Source organism: Athene noctua, chromosome 1 (assembly GCF_965140245.1).
Source record: "Athene noctua chromosome 1, bAthNoc1.hap1.1, whole genome shotgun sequence".
In the NCBI taxonomy this organism is placed as follows: domain Eukaryota; kingdom Metazoa; phylum Chordata; class Aves; order Strigiformes; family Strigidae; genus Athene; species Athene noctua.
In genome coordinates, this window is record NC_134037.1 from 218866447 (window position 1) to 218884990 (window position 18544).

Here is an 18544-nt window from a genome sequence, read left to right on the forward strand (position 1 = left end):
GGGATCCAGCAACAACCCCAGACACTGCAAGGTAGAGCCGAGACCAGGACTACCTATAATACGTGTCCAAGGTCCACCAAGGAGGCAGGACTGAAGATGAGGCTACCCGCAGCACAGGTTGACAGTCTGTGCAGGAAGACCAGCCTGTGTGTCAGGACAACAGAAAACAGGACTGGACATGCACACCTACAGCACAGCTAAGGTCATGTCTGGATGTCCAGGACTAAGTTTACACAGAGGCCATGGGTACGTGGCCACAGGGTGTGTAGGTGGAGGCCACAGCTGAGGCTGTCCAGGGTAATTACAGGGCTACTAGTGCACTCAGGGCCCTGACAGCAGCTTCTTCTCCCATCAAGGTGTGTCCTCTCACCTTGCAAAGATCTGGCTTCAGAGGCATACCCTTTGTGAAATGTTCTTGTTGCTACTTGCTGTTGTGGGCTCAGGCCAGAGAAGAGTCATTACAGGGCTACTTCAGAGTGATGCAGAGCAAGGACATGTCATAAACTGGCATGAAAACATGGACCTAAGTCAGACACAGAAGACCATGACAAGGTCATAAAGCCAGGGCAGGGACATGGCATGAACAAGCTGGAGGTAGACCATGACACAGAGCCAGGGCAGTTACAGAGCTGGCACAGAGATGTGACGTGGGGGACCTGAAGTGGGGTGGGAATATCACATCCCAAATGAGTGCAAGGTCGATCCAGGAAAAAAGGCTATCTATAATGTGAGCCTGAGGTCCACCCAAGAGACAGAGACAGAAACAAGACTGGAGATGAGATTACTGACAGTTCAGGTCTAGAGTCCATCCAGGAAGACTAGCCAGTAAGTCAGGACAGAAAGAGCAGGGATTTCCAGCTCTGAAGGTGCTCACTTCCCTAGATCTAACATTAACCCTGGCCCTAACACACAGGAGAGTTTGGGACTCCACTCATATCTCCAAGCATGCACTGAACTTAAACTCCTTCCAGAGAACAGCATCTTCCTAGCTCTCAAGCATGAGGAGAACTGCAGTGGGATTACAGCTCTGGAGACTCTCAGTTCTCCTGTCCCCACACCAAACCAAGCCCCCCACTCTCCTGCAGCTGAGACTAAGGAGTCCCATGCCAGTAAGTATGTTGAACTGCCACTCCACTCTGACCAAATATACTTTGTATTTCTCTAGGTTGAGATGACTCCACTGGAATTTCCCTGGGGTCCTACTCAGTCTAGAGGAATAAGGTGAAGGTTTCATGCTGTACAGAGCTCTAACTCAAGTGTTTTGAACTGAGAGGGATCTTCGAGCATATGGTTGTGGATAAGGTGGTCAGGCAATTGAGGGCTTTCCAAGCTGGAGTTGCACCACAGTCCTGCTCGGTCCCGAGAGGCAGAGTGTGGGTGGTGATGGAGCCGAGCTGTAGCCCTACATTCGTTTGGAGCAAACATTGCCCAGCAGTCCGCCCTTAAGCAGGGAGATTTCCTGTTTTGGCCCCTTCTTGTTCAAGAATCTCCCTATCCATCATCCTGCACAGACTACCGACCTCTCAGTATATACCTGAATGCGTTTTGCTAGAGACTTTGCTTTCCTATACTATTTTTCCTCTTCCCAGCCTATGCATTGTTCTGTTCCCTGCAGAACACCCATACTCTAAAATTTTGGAAGACACTCCCATTTTTCTACAAGATGCAGTTTTTCAGCCCTCATGTCCAGTAAAACTGTAGGTTTTCATTATTAAGCCCCAGTTTCTTATTATTATAAGGGAAGCAGCTCATGAAAAATGAAGAACCAAGAGCTGAGAGATTTTGCTAAAATTAAATACAACTGGTGTCTGGCGTGGCACTTGTGTGCATGGTCATCAGAAGGAGACTAGGGATGACTGTCTGCCTTGGCCCAAAGAAGCCCTTTAGTTCCCTAGGGCAATGCCTTAATGACTAAGCTGGGAGCAGGTAAAAGGTTGGTTTTCCAGAGAAATTCTGTTTTTCCTGCTAATATGGAGCTGCTCCCTAGAACACAATATAAGGTTAAGGGAGCCAAAAGGGGTACGGGGGTCTGATGAGTAAGGTATCACTGAAACAAACAACATCAGGACCCAGCCGTACTGCTGGCCTTTATCCAAACTCCACTCTTTTTTTGGTTTTCAAAGCAAATAAAACGTCCGCGTGGAGGTACAAGATGGCTGCCGAGCCGGGGCCTGGCGCGCAGGCGCAGCAGGAGGAGGTAGGGCGGGCGGGGACTGTGAGGCCTGGGTTCTGCGGCCTGAGCAGCCCCTGCCCGGGCCTGAGGGGCGGGTGCTCGGCGGCGCGGGGCCGCCATGGGCAAGCGGGTGGCCTTGGTTCTCGCCGGCTGCGGCGTCTTCGATGGCAGCGAGATTCACGAGGCCTCGGCGGCGCTGGTGCACCTCAGCCGCGGCGGCGCGGAGGTAGGGGGGCGGCGGGGCCCCGCGCCCCGGCAGCCCCGGCGGTGCGTGTGACATGCTGCGCGGGGGGTGGAGGTGTGTCTCCCGGGTCTCTTCGCGCCCCTCAGCAGCCGGGGCAGCCCCGCCTTGGCCTTCCCTCCCGCTCCGCACCCCCCTCTGTGCCGGGGTGCGGGGCAGGCCATGCCGCTGTTTGTGGGATCGGAGCCCCTCCTGCTTCGCCACGGTTTTTTTCACCGCCGCTGCACACTACAAAGCCTATTCAACCATGATCTCTTTCCTTATCTTGCCTTCCCCTTTTTCTTTATTCACCCCTCTCCCCATGCACTCCTGTCAAAAAGCTGCAGGAATGGGATGGGGAGGATGGCCAGGTTTACCCATCCTAATGTCACCTGTCACTTTAGATAGTTAATGTGGAATCCACTTCTCTTGGGTAAGAGACTTAAGACACAAAACCTGGTTTTGTTGAACGGTCTTTAATGTGACTAATATGTATGAGTTCTGTTTACAGTTATAAAATTGCTTCATTTCTATATTTTAGGTGAAGATATTTGCCCCCAATATTGAGCAAAGGGATGTAGTTGATCACCTAAAAGGAAGTCCAACAGAAGAGAAAAGAAACGTGTTAGTTGAAAGTGCCAGACTGGCAAGAGGAAACATTCAGGATTTGGCTGAACTGAAAGCTAGTGAATTTGATGCGGTCATTTTCCCTGGTAGGTGCTTTTAAAAGAAATTTTTTTGTGGTTTTTCAACTGCAAATAACTGCTTTGTCTCTGATACTTTAAAAATTTTAAAATCTGTTTAGAGAATAAATTACACTCTTGAATTTGAGAGGTATGTGTTCTTTTCCTTTTTACTTATTTTATTTTGAGGATGAGAAAAAGTTTTAGCAAGCTCTCACGGACTGGTAAGTCATCTCAGTTTATTAATTTATAGTTCGTTAATTTAAAATGCTATAGTCTTCTATTGATGTTAAATTATACATCACACTTCCTTCTTTCTAAGGATGCTGAAAACTTTTAGCACCTACTTGTGGAGAACACTGACCAGAGTGCAGAAGTATGGCCAGAACTTGGTATTACATGGCAATGCCTTAATTTTAGGGATTTTGAAATTGTTGTTAGAATAGCAGATTGCCAGATAGATTATATTCTCTGTCAAATGTGAGTACGTTTTGTTTTAATTATGTATCTGGTCCACTGCTGATGAAGTTATACTAAACATATTTATGGATAATTTTTTATTTATGGACCACAGAATTGCATTTCAGATGGGAATAATTGTAATCACTTCAGAAGTGAAGAAACTAAAACATCACAGGGAAATTATACATTACTGAAGATCACTTTCCAGAGTATTCATAGTACTGTTAAATACTGCCTTTAGGATTGTGCTGAAGTGTTAATTTTGAAGTCTGTTATACTGTCTTCTGTTGTAAGGCCAGCAGAGGGAGTATGTGTATAACGCAGAGAAACACACTTTCAGCGCTAAAATGAGCGGCTGACATCAGGGCTGACTGGGGAGTAGAGGCGAGCAAGTATTTTTGATGTTAATTTCATGCTGTTATAACCCAGGCTCAGTGGGGTTGCTCTAATAACTGTTAGAGAGAAGTAAATCCTACTAAGTTTGAAAACTAAAATCTTACCTCAGATATTCCAGATAACACTTGAAAGTGAGCAAAGAGTGAAAGGAAAAATACTAAAAATTTAAAACTTGATGTTGTCCATTGAAATGCTTGTGGAAATTTCTGTTTGTTTATTGTGTTTATTTGTTTATTGTTATTCTGTACACATCCCAATAGAATCAAAGATAATGGATGGTTACTAATAACATTCTTACTTTGGTTATTCTGATGGTTATAAATCCAGCAAACACGTGCTGTAAATTATAACCTGCTTTTACAGTTAAGTGAAGATTAAATGCAAGTAAAGGACTGTTCTAATTTCTAAAAAGACAAATCCAGCATTGTTTTATTTTTAAAAGGAAATGCTGTTATCATTCACAAGTGGTATATCTCAGAGTATAAGTTATAATTTCCTTTTTGTGTAATATCCATTAAGCTCTCCTATAATTTCTTAAGTACTGGACTAAAACTGTAAATTACTGTACAGGGTCAAATTGCTGTTTCACTCTTGTGAATTACACTCTTCTACTTTTAACTATCATTGATCTTTCTTCTGATCGCTCTCTTACTTACTGAGCGGTACATATCAGATAGTGCAGCTTTTCCAGTGACTAGCAAATGAATATGAGTTTTTCTATTTATTTATTTGTTGGTCACTTGAAGCAAAATTAATTTTCTGGCCTTTGTAACATACATGATATAAAAACCAGGCAGTTAAATTTCTAATATTGTAAACCCATCATCTGTTACATGCTGAAAGCTTTCAGTATAGCAAATTAATAGTCCTATGTATGCCAAGATTATGTTGTAAAAAACCCCAGAACTTCTGTCTGTTATTGAATTTAATGGCTTTTAGCAGTGTCTTACATTTGAGCTTTTTGGGTTTTTTTAGGTGGTTTTGGTGTAGCAAAGAACCTGTGTTCCTGGGCTGTAGATGGCAAGAACTGCACTGTCCATGAGCATGTGAACTCCACACTCCAGGCTTTCCACAGTGCTAAAAAGCCCATTGGTTTGTGCTGTATATCACCAGTCTTGGCAGCTAAAGTCTTTCCTGGTTGTGAGGTTACAGTCGGCCAAGATAAAAACATAGATGGAAGGTAAGAAGGAAATGCATGGAGATAATTCACATGAGAATTAGGATTAGGAAGTGGCCAGTCCTCTGTGAAAAACTCTTGAGGTCTCTGCTGCCAGTAACCCCTGGGTACCGTATTAGTGACATTTTTCACTTTCATGCAAGTGAAAATTTGAAGTTAGTAGTAGGCGCAGAACTCTCAGGGCAGACAGACTGAACCTGCGATGTCAGGTGACTTGTGTGCCACAACATTGGAAAAATTTATCTCTGAATTCAGAAATACCTTGGTTTGTGATGTTTTATGATGTCAACTATCATATCTATTATATAGATATGATACTTTATGATTAATACTATTACATTTAATAATATGAAAACTTTAGGTAGCCTTATCTCTTGCCTAAGCCGTCACTCTATAAGCCACCAAAGGTAACGTAGGCTCCTGCACCGTCTTTATTGTGCAGTGTGGGTGTTACTGAGTCACTGAATGTAGCTGTCTGTCCTAAAAGTGACAGAACAAAGTGACTTTAATAGAATCATAGCTGTGCAAACATGGAGATGACCAAGGGATGCTGTGATCCTTTCGGGATACACCCGAGGGTGCTGAAGGAGCTGGCTGGGGTGCTCGCCAAGCTGCTTTCCATCATTTACCAGCAGTCCTGGCTGACCGGGGAGGTCCCGACAGGTTGGAAATTGGCCAATGTGATGCCCATCTATAAGGAGGGTTGGAAGGATGATTCGGGAAATTACAGGCCTGTCAGCTTGACTTCAGTGACCGGGAAACCAATGGAGCAGCTCATCTTGAGTATCATCATACAATGCATGCAGGATAACCAGATGCTCAGGCCCAGTCAGCATGGTTTTATGAAAGGCAGGTCCTGCTTGACAAACCTGATATTCTTTGACAAGGCAACCTGCTTATTGGATGAGGGAAAGGCTGTAGATGTAGTTTACCTTGACTTTAGCAAGGCCTTTGACACCCTTTCCCACAGCACTCTCCTGGCAAAACTGACGGCTTGCGGCTTGGATGGTCGCATGCTTTGCTGGGTAAAACACTGCCTGGATGGCCGGGCCCAAAGAGTTGTGGCAAACGGAGTTAATTTTGGTTGGCGGCCGGTCACGAGTGGTATCCCCCAGGGCTTGGTTTTGGGGCCACTCCTGTTTAACATCTTTATTGATGATCTAGACGAGGGGATCGAGTGCACCCTCAGTCAGTTTGCAGATGACCCCAAGTTGGGTGGGAGTGTTGATGTGCTCGAGGGTAGGGAGGCTCTGCAGAGAGACCTGGACAGGCTGGAGCCATGGGCTGAGGCCAACTGGAGGAGTTTCCATAAGGCCAAATGCCGGGGGCTGCCCTTGGGCCACAACAACCCCCAGCAGCGCTACAGGCTTGGGGAGGAGTGGCTGGAGAGCTGCCAGTCAGAGAGGGACATGGGGGGGTTGATTGACAGCCGGCTGAACAGGAGCCAGCAGTGTGCCCAGGGGGCCAAGAAGGCCAATGGCATCCTGGCTTGTGTCAGCAATAGCGTGGCCAGCAGGGACAGGGAAGGGATCTGACCCCTGTCCTCGGCACTGGTGAGGCCGCCCCTCGATTCCTGTGTTCAGTTTTGGGCCCCTCACTACAAAAAGGACATTGAATGACTCGAGCGTGTCCAGAGAAGGGCAACGAAGCTGGTGCAGGGTCTGGAGCACAAGTCGTACGAGGAGTGGCTGAGGGAACTGGGGGTGTTTAGTCTGGAGAAGAGGAGGCTGAGGGGAGACCTCATCGCCCTCTACAGCTACCTGAAAGGAGGTTGCAGAGAGCTGTGATGAGCCCTTGTAACCAAGTAATAAGCGACAGGACAAGAGATAATGGCCTCAAGTTGTGCCAGGGAAGGTTTAGACTAGATGTCAGGAAGTATTTCGTCACAGAATGGGTTCTTAGGTGTTGGAATGGGCTGCCCAGGGCAGTGGTGGAGTCCCCATCCCTGGAGGTGTTTAAAAGTCAGGTTGACATAGCGCTGAGGGATATGGTGTAGTTGGGAACTCAGGTTAATGGTTGGACTGGATGATCTTCAAGGTCTTTTCCAACCTAGATGATTCTGTCATTGTGTGATTCAAGGGATATCAAGTTATTTTTTTCAGGTTATGTTCATGGTAATTTAAGTGATAGATTTTAGCTCGTACTAAGTGAGCTACAGAATTTGCTTACCCAATGCCTTTGAAGGCCACAATTTGTATTGCAAATGTGCAAATGAAGAACAGGCATCTGCCCAGCTGGCATTCAAAAACTTGGTACCCTGTGGTAATTTGAGTGGCTGTGTGAATTATGTCTGTGGACTATTATCTGCTCAGGGATTTTTAATGAAGTTTTTCTGGTGGTGGTGGTGATTTGGGGCCAGTTTAGGGGAGCAGATGAGAGCAGGGTCAGTGCTGCTTCAAGAACTGTCAACTGATAAAACTTCAGAGTGGAATTTCATATCAGCAGTAGTAGTGAGGGATTGCGTCTGTTCCTCCCTTCTCAGGGGGGGAAAAAAAAAAAACAAACCAAAAAACCCACAAACCTCTCTGCAGAGTCCCAGTGGAAAATGTTACACAGAAGTGTTGGAAAAGGTCTTAGGTGTCTGCAAGTTCAGCTTGCATCTCTCAGGCTTTTGAGAATCAGTTATGGCTTCATCATCTAAACTTACTGAAAGATTGTTTAAAAACAGAATTGTACCTTCTGACATACTGCGGGTCTGCATTTCAGACCTTGTTTTCAAAGAAATTAGATCACTTATTGTGACCATAGGGGATGGGAAAACCTGACAGTGGCTGTTTGTTTGACTTCCTTGTCATCATCAACTGAGGGGTCACTTAAATATTATTATAGTTCTTTCATTCAAGTTATGTTGGCAGAACTTTATGGCTATATCATCTCTTTATGGTAATTACAGTCTTTTTTTTTTACAGATTTCCTGATGCTGAAACGGCATCTGCTATTGCAGAGCTTGGATGTAAGCACATTTGCAAAAATGTAAATGAATCCCATGTGGATAAAGCCAATAAAATAGTTACTACCTGTGCTTTCATGTGCAAGGCTCCTCTGCATGAAATCTTTGATGGAATTGGGACAATGGTACAAGAAGTCCTGAAACTTGCCTGACTGGAAGCATACAGACTTCTGCAAGGAAATCAGTTTAGCTAAGCTTAAGCATTTAGCTTCCTTTGATTGTATTAATAAAATAATGCAACTACTAAGCTTCACAATTCTTGGATTGTTTCTTTGTTTGTTTGTTTTTTTAAATCTGGTTATTGCTAAGTTTATCCTATTTATATATCTTAAAATAGAAAGCATGTGTTGAAGGTTGTTGTGGTGATAGGAGTTCCCCTTTCTTTGTCCCATTAATTTGAATCTATTCAGTTTTGATAAGATAATGTAGGAACTCTCCTTGTCCAGTGGTGTTTTATCACATCACTAGTGATTATCAGTAATTCACTTTTGGTGTTATCCAGCTATAATTACAGCTGAAATAGCTGTAAATGGGTCTGCGTACCTTCAGTATAGGTGAGTAATTCAAGTCTACTTTGTAATCAGGAGGGAAAAAGAAAAGAATGTGGTTATGTGGGATTTTTGCGGAGCCCTCTAGATAAACTCACTTCATAAGCTAAAAGAGGCTGAAATACAACTGAATACATTGTATGTGGAAAATATGCAGGTTTTGTGGTAATAAGTTAAATAATTTGAGGCTTAGTGACATGAATTGGCTTTATTTTGTCATTTTTTTGCATACATAGTTCAGCGCCCTAAGGAAGGTACATTTTAGATATGTTAGAACACGTGCTTTGATCTTACAAATGTGAACAAAGGTCGTCAGCCTCTCTTAGAAACACAATCTCACAAAGTGTTATACTGAAGGAACTAAAAATTCCGAGAATTCATTATCAAGGCAAGTTGAGTGCTGCTATGGATACCTAGTTGTCTCAGCATGAGAAGGGTTTGGGTGCTCACAGGTCCCTGTCACTCATAACAAGTACAGTAGCCCATGCTTTGCAGTGCCTGAAGTAATCTAAACATGTCATCACTAATTAGTGCTAATCATTTCTTGTCAAGCAAGCACCTTGTAACTGGAGCGGGAATACAGCAGGAACAAACCTGCATCACAGAGCAGCCAAAAGGTCTAACTGGGAAATAATGCTTTTATGACAAGGAGTGTTGAGTTGTCCCTCTTGCTCAGCAGCTGGCGTGATCAGGAAGGGCACAAACCTTTACATCATCTGTACAAGACCAATTGTTACAGCAAAGCCTCACGTATTACAGAGTATCAAGTGGTACTACTCTGTGTGCCATGTTTTTTTAGCACAAACATCAAAGCGTGGACATAATAGATGGCCTCTTCAAGGAGGCTTTGAAGCTAAATCTACAGAAATAATTATATAAAGGCTCTTATTCTCCTTCTCACAGTGATGTTTCTCATGTACACAGCACTTCCATACTCCTCCAGAATTCGGTTTTCCTTGATGGAGTTATTTATCAGAAGCAGAATCTACAGATGTTTTTGGCAGAAGAGCAGGGAAATTTTGTGTTGCACACAAGCAGTGCTTTGCCTCTAGAGGTGTAAAGGTAATTTGAGTCAACTGTGCCAGCAGAGGATCTTCTGTTCAGCCTGAGCTGTGCACATAATTGCTAAACTATTTACTTAGCCAAAGCCCACAATATTGGGCTGAGCGTGGCTCTTGTGTTACAGGAGTCCTATTTAAAAGTGCTCAAGGCACTAAAGCGTTTGTCCTGAATTTTGTGTTTGCTTTGTGAACAGCATCTAGCTGTCAGAACATTCAAAGGAAGCACTGCTTCTCTGAAAGTGCTCTAGCTGACCGTCCTGATAAAAATGTACTTAATGCAGAACAATCCTCTACATTTTCCAGATTGTACACAGTCTCTATAATGCCTTCTGTGGCTTCTACAGGCAGGACACTGGAGGCATTGGATTGAAACTTTTTCTCCAAGTCCTCCTTCTTCAGAGGTTTCCTCCAGTGTCCATAGAACGTATCGCAGCGGTCACTGATCGTGTTGCCATCCCGAAGTGTGACACTCACTTCACAGTAAAGACTGTCAAAGCTAGGTGTGTTATCAGGAGGGTGCTCCAGCTGTGTTTTGCAGAGGAGCTCCCGCAAGGCTGGCTGGTGAACGTTCTCGCTGGTGAAGGACTGGACTGACATGCTGCCATTCAGCAAAGCAGAGCATGCAACAAACTGGAAGGAGTGTCGAGCTTCATGCTCTGAGGTAGGGTTGGGTCTGTTCACATATTTGACCTCTGGGACTTTGAGAATGATTTTCTCAATTTTATCAAGGGGGAGCAAGTTGTCACTGCTCTCCACGAGCTTCCTCCTAACAGAAGATGCTGCATCAGCCACCCAGTGCGTTCCAAGATGAGCAGGAAAGCGTTTGATGGCCACGTCTTGCTGGTCCAACAGCCAGGGATAAGACTGCAAGGTTGGCAGACTCTGTGGGTTGTAATCTGTATAAAAGGCACCTATCCCTGACTCCATGTCCAAGATCTGTTTGTTTCCTTGGAGGCCCTGTGATGCTAAGCAAGCTGCTTCCAGTCCATGCTTGGCAGCATTGCCAACGTGGAGGGGCTTCGTTTGGGTGGCTGCGTTAGCCAGTGGGGCACCTGCATAGGAGGCAGCAATAGCCAAGGTGTTTTTACATTTCAGCCGGTCAAGAGCTAGCAGTTTAGCACAAGCTGCTGCACTCCCCATTGTACCAACCACAGTTGGTGGGTGAAACCTGGGAAAACAAAATCTCTTCATTACTATATTTCAAAAAGTCACCTGAATTCACTATAAACACAAGTTCCTATTTCCTTTCACTGCTGTGGAAGATGAATTGGATCATAAAGAAATATACATTCAGAATTCATGTGCGGTCCTAACGGAAGAAGTTGTTGCTTTTCCCCAGGAACAAGTTAAACTAGAATAGTACCACTTACAATAGGTCGTCCCCAGAAAGCAATTTGAAACGTTAGAGCGGTTCATGGTTCAAGGCATACTGAGCAGAGTAATGGCAAAAGTGTCACAGTTTATAGGCATCTATAAATTATCTGTAAATAATTTATGGTCATCTATAAATCATACATATTGGGGGAGGCAGATTTTGTTATTCTGAACCAGTTTTGCAGAACTGGTAGAAGAAACACTCAGAAATAGCAAGAGGGCATCTAGTCCATCCCATATGTCAAGGCTTTCCCCATCTTCTTGGGCTCTGCTCTGAGCCCAGCACCAGTGACTCCTTTTCTGTTGAGAGCAAGCCACTGTTTGCAAGTGAGGCATAATTGTACGTATTCGTGAGAGTCTGAAGTCTCTGATGTTAAAACATTGCCCTTTTGCTGCTGTTTTTAATTAATAGGGAGATCATCACCTCTTCCTGTAAACTGATAGATGCTCTCAAAAAGAAATCTATTAGATAAGCTGTAAGGAGTCATGTAAGTGTATTTATGTTTAAGATAAACCTTTCCTGACAAACAACATAGAAAATATGATTAACTGTGCCATTTGTATTTTAGCTGGCATTTAATTAACTATATTAATACTGAGAAAAAAACCCTTCCACTCAACTTTCTAGTTGATGAATTTCTATATACCTTTTTGGAATATTCCTGGCTTCGCTGGAGAAGCGCAGCAGCCTGCCTTGCACTTCAATCCCCACATTGAAAGCTAAGAGCAGATCAAGACCTGAGATTTTTTTCTTCTGAGGAAAGGCCTCTGAGAGTGCAATCACGGCAGGGAGCACAGCCCCGGATGGGTGTGTGGCTGGATGCCATGTGTCGTCAAAATCCATTGAGTGCACCTAATGGAAAGAGAAGCCTTAACTTGTAATCAGAAATGAACTCTGACTTGGCAAGATTGGTTCAATCAAATTAAACTACTGTAGCTGGTATGAAAAAGAACTGAAGAACTAGATTTTCCTTAGAAAGCAAAACTTCAAAAGTCTTTCTGTTAAAGACCTTTACTCCCAACATGGCTCTGTGAGAAGTGGTGATGCAATACAAATTTTGCCTCAAAGGAGTATAGTTCTAATTCGAGTTGCACCAGTCTAAAACCAGTCTGAAAATGATTCTTCTTTCCTACAATAAGCTTTTGCTGCTTTCATTAGACTGGTATAATTAAAGCAGCATTTCTAGGTGCACCATGTGAGTGGTGAATTTTCACTTACCCCAAAGCAGTATATAAACATAATGAAATTACTTCCCCAGTGCTGCAACTGATGCTGCCGTTAGGGCTCACACCATTAAAGCTGTAGCAGTTGAATCCATACAGCCAACTGAAAGTTGTGTCAGAACAACTTCTCTGGTGCAACCATTCACAGGCAACAGGCACAAGCCTGCAAATGTAGATCAAACTTTAGCCTGAATTTTCGGTCTGTCAAAACAAGACCTGTCACACAAGGAACCAGTCTCCCTGGGGTTGCTGGGAGTAGGAGAAAGCTACAGTCTTAAAGCTGGGACAAGCTGCTTAACCCTTGAGGGTATCCAGAGAGGTGTCTCCTCTTTCCCAAGCCCAGCTGCTCAGGGAGATTTTGGGTGTTCTCAGTATGGCATACAACTGCTGTTCTGGTAGCAGATTTCTCCCAGCAGTGTAGTCAGTGTTTGAAATGTACTGCTTGTGGGAAGCCCCCCAAAAGTTTTGAGAACCTCCAAGGACTTGAGAGCATCAGGGACAGCATTTTAATAACATGATAATGCCTCAAAGGCTGAATTTTCACATCTATTCACCTGTGTCTTACTTCAGAGCAAACTGGGAAGGTTCCCCAGTGCTCCGGTCTTGCCCCCTAATACTGGGAAGATGCACTTCTGAGGACTGCCTTTCTGAACAGACAAGAAAACTCAGTCAGTGTCTTGAAAAACTTTGATGCCAGCTGGGAAGATGCCCTGCAGTGCAGGATAAGGAAGGTTGTGCCCAGTACCTGGAAAGCTGTGTTCCTTGCATCTTCAATAGCACTTAAAATTAACCTGTGACCAAGATGTAAACTGAAATGATTATGTACATGCTAACAGCAGATCTGAATAATCCACAGGCTGCTAGGAGCTGAGAGGTACCAGATCTCATTTCCGAGGTAATTTTCTCTACATTGGAAATGAGGTGTCAAATTGAATCTCTCATCTTGTTGTCCCACTAAATTAGATAGGCTTAATATTACTTGGTTGGTCGCCTTCCCTAGTTTTGCATAATCATCTAATTTGCCTACCCTACCTCTTGTGCATCTTTCAATTTCAAATGGTTTCAGCCTCAAACTGAATTTAGACAAATATCTGGGGAGTCAGCTACTGCTTTAATGACAAAGTATGTGTCCAAAATATATAACTGGCTTTTGCAGACTGCATAACTGAAGATTAAATTGCCTTGTGATATTATATGTATGTATGTATATGTGCATGTGTCTGTATTTGTGTTTTTCTGTAACTATACTTTGCCAGTTGGCATAAAGTTTGGATCTCGGTAGAATCAGTGAAAGCTAGAGTGCCTCTTTGTAATGCAGCTGTAGCAAGGTTGTAATAAGCTGTAGAGTTCTGACCTTTGAAAACAGCCCCAAGTCCGACATTAAAGGTAAGGTGTGCTGCTGAGTTAGATCAGATATATATTATACCTTAAGCTTGGACTCATGAGAAGAAAGTTGAAGCACATTAGGAGAACAGTCTAGGAAAGTTTTTTAGAAGATTTCAGGCAGAAGAATAAAGTAGACTAAGATTTTAGGAGCATTCTGTTCTCTCTAGAGCGAGAATGGCATCAATTAGTGTGGTTTAAGGCAAATATAAAAGAGCATCCCTTACAGCCACTCCATTCACAAATGCTGCATACAGAGGAGGCAATCGGAAATCCGGATGTCCCCAGATGGTACTGGATATGTCTGAGCTGTAGATCTGAAACAAATTGACATCAATTAATTCAAAGACCTGAGCCTAAGGATCTATCTGTGCGCTGTATCTCTGATGTAACCAAGATCTGACCGTACCCTCTTGTGAGCCAACTGTCCTCTTTCATGAGAAGAATGTTGTTCTATCAGAAAGTATGAAAATAAACTTGGTTTCCTGTTGCCTTATGTCAAGGGCTCTTTCCACCCAAAAAGACCTCAGAGGGCCGACCAACTGGTCATTCAATACCTTCACACAACCTCTGGCCTGCTCACTGCCCATCAGCAGTTCCCTCAGGACTGTCGTCACCTCGTTGGGGAAGATCTCCAGTTAAAGTTTCTGGTTTTCTATATTTTAGTAAGACCTGGAGTAAATTATATATGGCTTACTGATGCTGGTGTCTCCATGCTGTGAAGGAGTCTGCTCTTTTCCTGTTTGTTGTGCAGATCTTTTAGCCAGTGAAGATATCTTTATGGAATTAAATAAAAGGACATAAACTACCATGCTTTGGGAAGGGGGGATCTCTGTGCAAAGAGACTTATTGGCACACAGAGCTCTGGAGCCTGAGTCCAACTAGCCAGGTTTGACTGCTAAACTTCTTCTCATTGATATGCTCCGTTGTTGGGAAGGCTTCTCCTCAAGGTCAAGTACTCCTCTAGTTTAAGGAGAGCAAGGACGGAGGAGAAACATGACCAATGTACCTCAGACAATGATGTTTTATGGACTAGAAGTAACCCACTACTAGCTCTCCATACCTTTAACACTCTCTTATTTTGGAAAGTCTAGTTCTAAGTGACGTTTGCTTTGCTGACATGTTTAATAAAATCTCATAGGTAAAAGAAAGGAAGGGATTCTTAATTAACTCTCTTTGTGGTGGTAGGTCAGGGTCAACATACAGTCTGTTGCACAGACTTCTGCTCATTCAGAATTAAAACTTGAGCAATGAAGTTTCCCGGTCTCCAGTGGGAAGAACACTGTCTTTCCATCCCCAAAATAATTTTATCATGACAAAGTTTCCCCTTATAGCCCAAATTTTACTTTTCTTATAACAAAACCTTTAGGTTTATCAATGTCAGACATCTTACCTTGCTGTACTGTGTCACTTTGTGGCAGACCTCAGTGCTGGTACCCAGGAGCCCCACTCCAAGAGTATCCAGAATCATTCGCTTGCTTCTCTGAATGACTTGGTCTGTCAAGTGGTTTGCATTCAAACCATGAATCACATTGGCAAAATTTCCTGTAACTGTCTGAGAAGGAAAAAAAAAAGAAGTAGATATTTCCCTTAATATAAATAAACCACATTTTTCATTTTTTTCCTTTTTTTTTTTTTTTTTTTTTTTGCTTTCAGTTTTGGGCTACGGCTTAACATGCTGGTCATTTCTGCTGCCCTGCCTCTGCTTACATGAATTGCATCAGCAAAACTAAACTTTGAATTCTTCCTCTTTTTATTCCCAGAAATGCCACAGTGTTTTTTATATTTTATTTATACTTTCATCAGTGCCCTTGTCTGTTCTTTATTTCTGCTGCTTCCTCCCTGACTTGAGTCCTTGAGGGCAAGCACTGCAGGTGATGTAACTTTGCAAGGTATCTATATGTATCTATATCTATACACACATGCACACATATAAAACAAATAGAAGCAAAAAAATCTGTCTTCCATAGCACCTTCTTACTGCTATTGAAATCCAGTACAGCCACTACCACACAAGGAGGCAAGACTTAATGTCCCTAAGTAGCAGAATTACTATCCCAAGTCTTGTGGAGCTTTGAGCTAAGTGGGCGACAAGACTTGGCAGCTCCACCTTGCACCCCTTGCTCCTAGCTCCCAGCTCTCATTGAATTCATGCTTAGCTGGACTTCCAGCTTTTCTCCAAGACAAGATCTTACCTCTTTGAAAAGCAGTGGCTCCTTGTTCCTGACTTCTGCTGATCTGGGAATTATATTTCTAACTTTTTTTTTTTTCTTTCCTATTGAACACTGACCCATTATGCCAGCACAGCCTGCTTCTTCTTGGATTGTGATGTAACTGCTGTTAATATCTCTATTAGAAACTGATCTAGAACTTCCCTTCTCCTACCATTAGAAACTTCTCCCTGTGAAGGCATGTATTATTTACAACCAGTCTATACACACTTGCTTTTTTACATTGGAATAATTTAATATAGCTCTTCTTTCTCTTTGGAAAAGGTCTTCTATGTCCCCTCATCCTTGCCCTTCTTCTACTCCCCTGCACATGTCCACACAGAGTGATATTTCCTCTTGGCCTTCATTTTGCTGAGGTAAACAAACCAAACTCTGCTGCTCTCTCCTTTATAATGAAGACTCACCTCTACTGTGCTAGTAGCTTTTCATTATGTTGTTCCAATTGGATTTTTCTTCTCTGACCAAGGTGCCCAGAATTGTACCCATTATTTCAGACAGGTTCTCACTCAGCTGTGTACTAAAGCATTAAGACTATTTCGAGGTACACAAGTCATTTAAAGCAGGTGAACCACATATTCCATAGTGTGATGCATACCTACTGAAACATATAGGGTGAGGATACAAAAGCTTAAACAGAAAAGTGTATCTTACAGTACAAAGAAACAAGACAGTACCTTTGCCCACATCTTGGGGGGATGGTCCGTGGTCCCAGAGAGATGCAGCAAATGAATGGCAGCCAGTGAAATCACTCTTTCACTATTTATATGTGTATGTCTGTGATGGGGGAAGAAGTAATAGGCCTTTTTTATTGCTCATCTTGTCCTGCCCATTTCCTCCTCTGTCTGGAAATGTTCCTTTTTCTTCACTTTCAACTTTCCTCTTACTCACCGTACTATTAACTGCTGGAACATTGACAGGACTTTGACAGTCACATTCACATGTTATGTAAATTGATATATGTGATATTTTATTACCAGATAGAAACTGATACATTAGTCGAGTGTCTTACATTTGGTCGCATGGAGAGAAGAGGTCATCAGGTGTGTCAGGCTGACCTTGGGGAACCACAGTAGGCCATGGATAACTACTGGTTGGGAAAGTAGTCATCCCAGTCCTAGCCCAGAAGGATGGCAAAGGCTGTTTTAACTTAAACAACCTGTTGTTTGTTTTGTTCTTCTTTCACTATATGTCTCCTCTATATTACATACAATTCAGACATGGGAAATGTGTGACATAAGAATTTCAGACCATGAATTGGATTAAGGCAACTCTTGGCCTTTAAGAGCACGAATTGCTATGTGAGACCATCATTTCTACTAGCAGGTTTTCTGCATCTCATGCAAGAATGTCTTCTCTGAGAAAGGAGGCACTTCTCCCACCACCAGTTTAGGGATTTCGCTTCTGTGGGAATCCCAGACTACTACAAGATAATGAGTGAGAAATCCCTGACTATCCCATCAGGAAGGGAGCAGACCCCAGAGGAGCATAAGTAGAGGACATTCAATAATTCTGAAGTGAAAAAGTAATGTATGTCTGAAGTTTGGGAACCTCCTGGATTAGGGACAAAGTCTTTTCAGAATTACTGTCTTGCACTTCCATGGTGAAGTGCTGCCTAAAACTCTAAGAATGTCAGACCTTTACTCAGCCTAGCCTCAGATAATTTTGTAAAGCCGTATCTAACTCCTGACTTCTTCAGGTGGAGACCAGCATGGGTCTACAGGTGAAGTTAAACATTGATTTGAGTGGTTCTAACTCCTACTGAAGGTCCTGTTTCAGGCTGCATCCTCTTCCCTGGACACATAGTCCTCCTCATGGCAGTGCCGATGTTGAGGAGACCTCTTTCTGAGCTGGTCCAGCCTGTCTCCAAAGCCAGCTTAGGGATTCTCAGCTGTCAGGCAAAACTGAGTTTCATTGCCTCAGAAACTAAAAATTAAATCTAGCAGCAGAAGCAGAAGGAGAAAGAAGTAGCACTAGCAGTATTCTGTGAAATTTTAGGAGGGCATGGGCAGGTAAAAAGAGATGGGAGAGGATCAGCTGTTCCCCAGACAGATCTAACCCAGACATTTGCCTATTTTGCATGTGCCTTGAGCCAGCTCTCCTTATGGATGTCATCTTCAGATGCCTAACTTGATGCTGAAAATTGCACTGGGTAACAGAGTGCCTTAAAAGACAGAAGCGGTAGTGTGTCTGTTCACGGATGTAGCCAAAGAACCTGCAGCCCAGGGCTCCTAAAACCCAGCCCTACAAACACATACATACTTCCGTACGGGCTAACCTGCATTATATGCTGGTTCCTTTTAAAACCTTGTTCTGTCTTTCTCTTACATATGAGCAGCTGTTCAGCATGGCTACAAAACCTCTTCCCACACACATTTCTCTATGAGTATAGTACAGCTTCCTCACTCACGCATGTATAATCTGCACCTACATAAAACATCCCAGCAACATTTCCTAGTTCCTGGGTGAAATGTGCATTTTGGCCAAATCCGAACCCCATGGGGAGACAGAACCGGAATGTGCATCAGTGCTTCTTCCTTGCTACCTTATTTCCACACTAAGAAAAACCTCAGAGGTAACCTGGATGTACTGAAGAATTACCTTTGGTGCTGATAAAATCCAGCCCAGCTAACAGGATTGCTCATACTGACAAGGTTGGCAATGG

At 43.3% G+C, this 18544-nt stretch overlaps 2 protein-coding genes across 3 annotated transcripts; one reads left to right on the forward strand and one right to left on the reverse strand.

The window, feature by feature from the left end:
• The first annotated feature begins 2208 nt into the window (after positions 1-2208).
• Positions 2209-8317, forward strand: LOC141972966 (glutamine amidotransferase-like class 1 domain-containing protein 3, mitochondrial). Of its 2 annotated transcripts, XM_074931040.1 has the most exons (5): positions 2209-2399; positions 2935-3106; positions 4910-4934; positions 5010-5114; positions 8021-8317. In XM_074931040.1, exons 1-5 carry the CDS (start codon positions 2292-2294, stop codon positions 8211-8213), a joined length of 603 nt encoding a protein of 200 aa, XP_074787141.1. In that variant the 5' UTR covers positions 2209-2291; the 3' UTR covers positions 8214-8317. The 2 variants fall into 2 exon arrangements, with proteins under 2 accessions (XP_074787141.1, XP_074787137.1); XM_074931036.1 differs by having other exon boundaries at positions 4910-5114.
• Positions 8318-8814: 497 nt separating this feature from the next.
• On the reverse strand, positions 8815-16698 carry ACOD1 (aconitate decarboxylase 1). The gene is given in 6 exon segments (XM_074931048.1): positions 8815-10838; positions 11692-11897; positions 13879-13968; positions 15045-15206; positions 16557-16623; positions 16625-16698. Coding segments are annotated over 6 exon segments (1554 nt in total). The 3' UTR covers positions 8815-9883.
• Positions 16699-18544: the final 1846 nt, after the last annotated feature.

Bases quoted from the DNA above. Each gene is read 5' to 3' on its own strand.
- LOC141972966 (XM_074931036.1), top strand. From the start codon at position 2,292: ATGGGCAAGCGGGTGGCCTTGGTTCTCGCCGGCTGCGGCGTCTTCGAT. The intron at 2,400-2,934 runs GTAGGGGGGCGG...TCTATATTTTAG, and splicing joins TCAGCCGCGGCGGCGCGGAG to GTGAAGATATTTGCCCCCAA. The intron at 5,115-8,020 runs GTAAGAAGGAAA...TTTTTTTTACAG, and splicing joins GATAAAAACATAGATGGAAG to ATTTCCTGATGCTGAAACGG.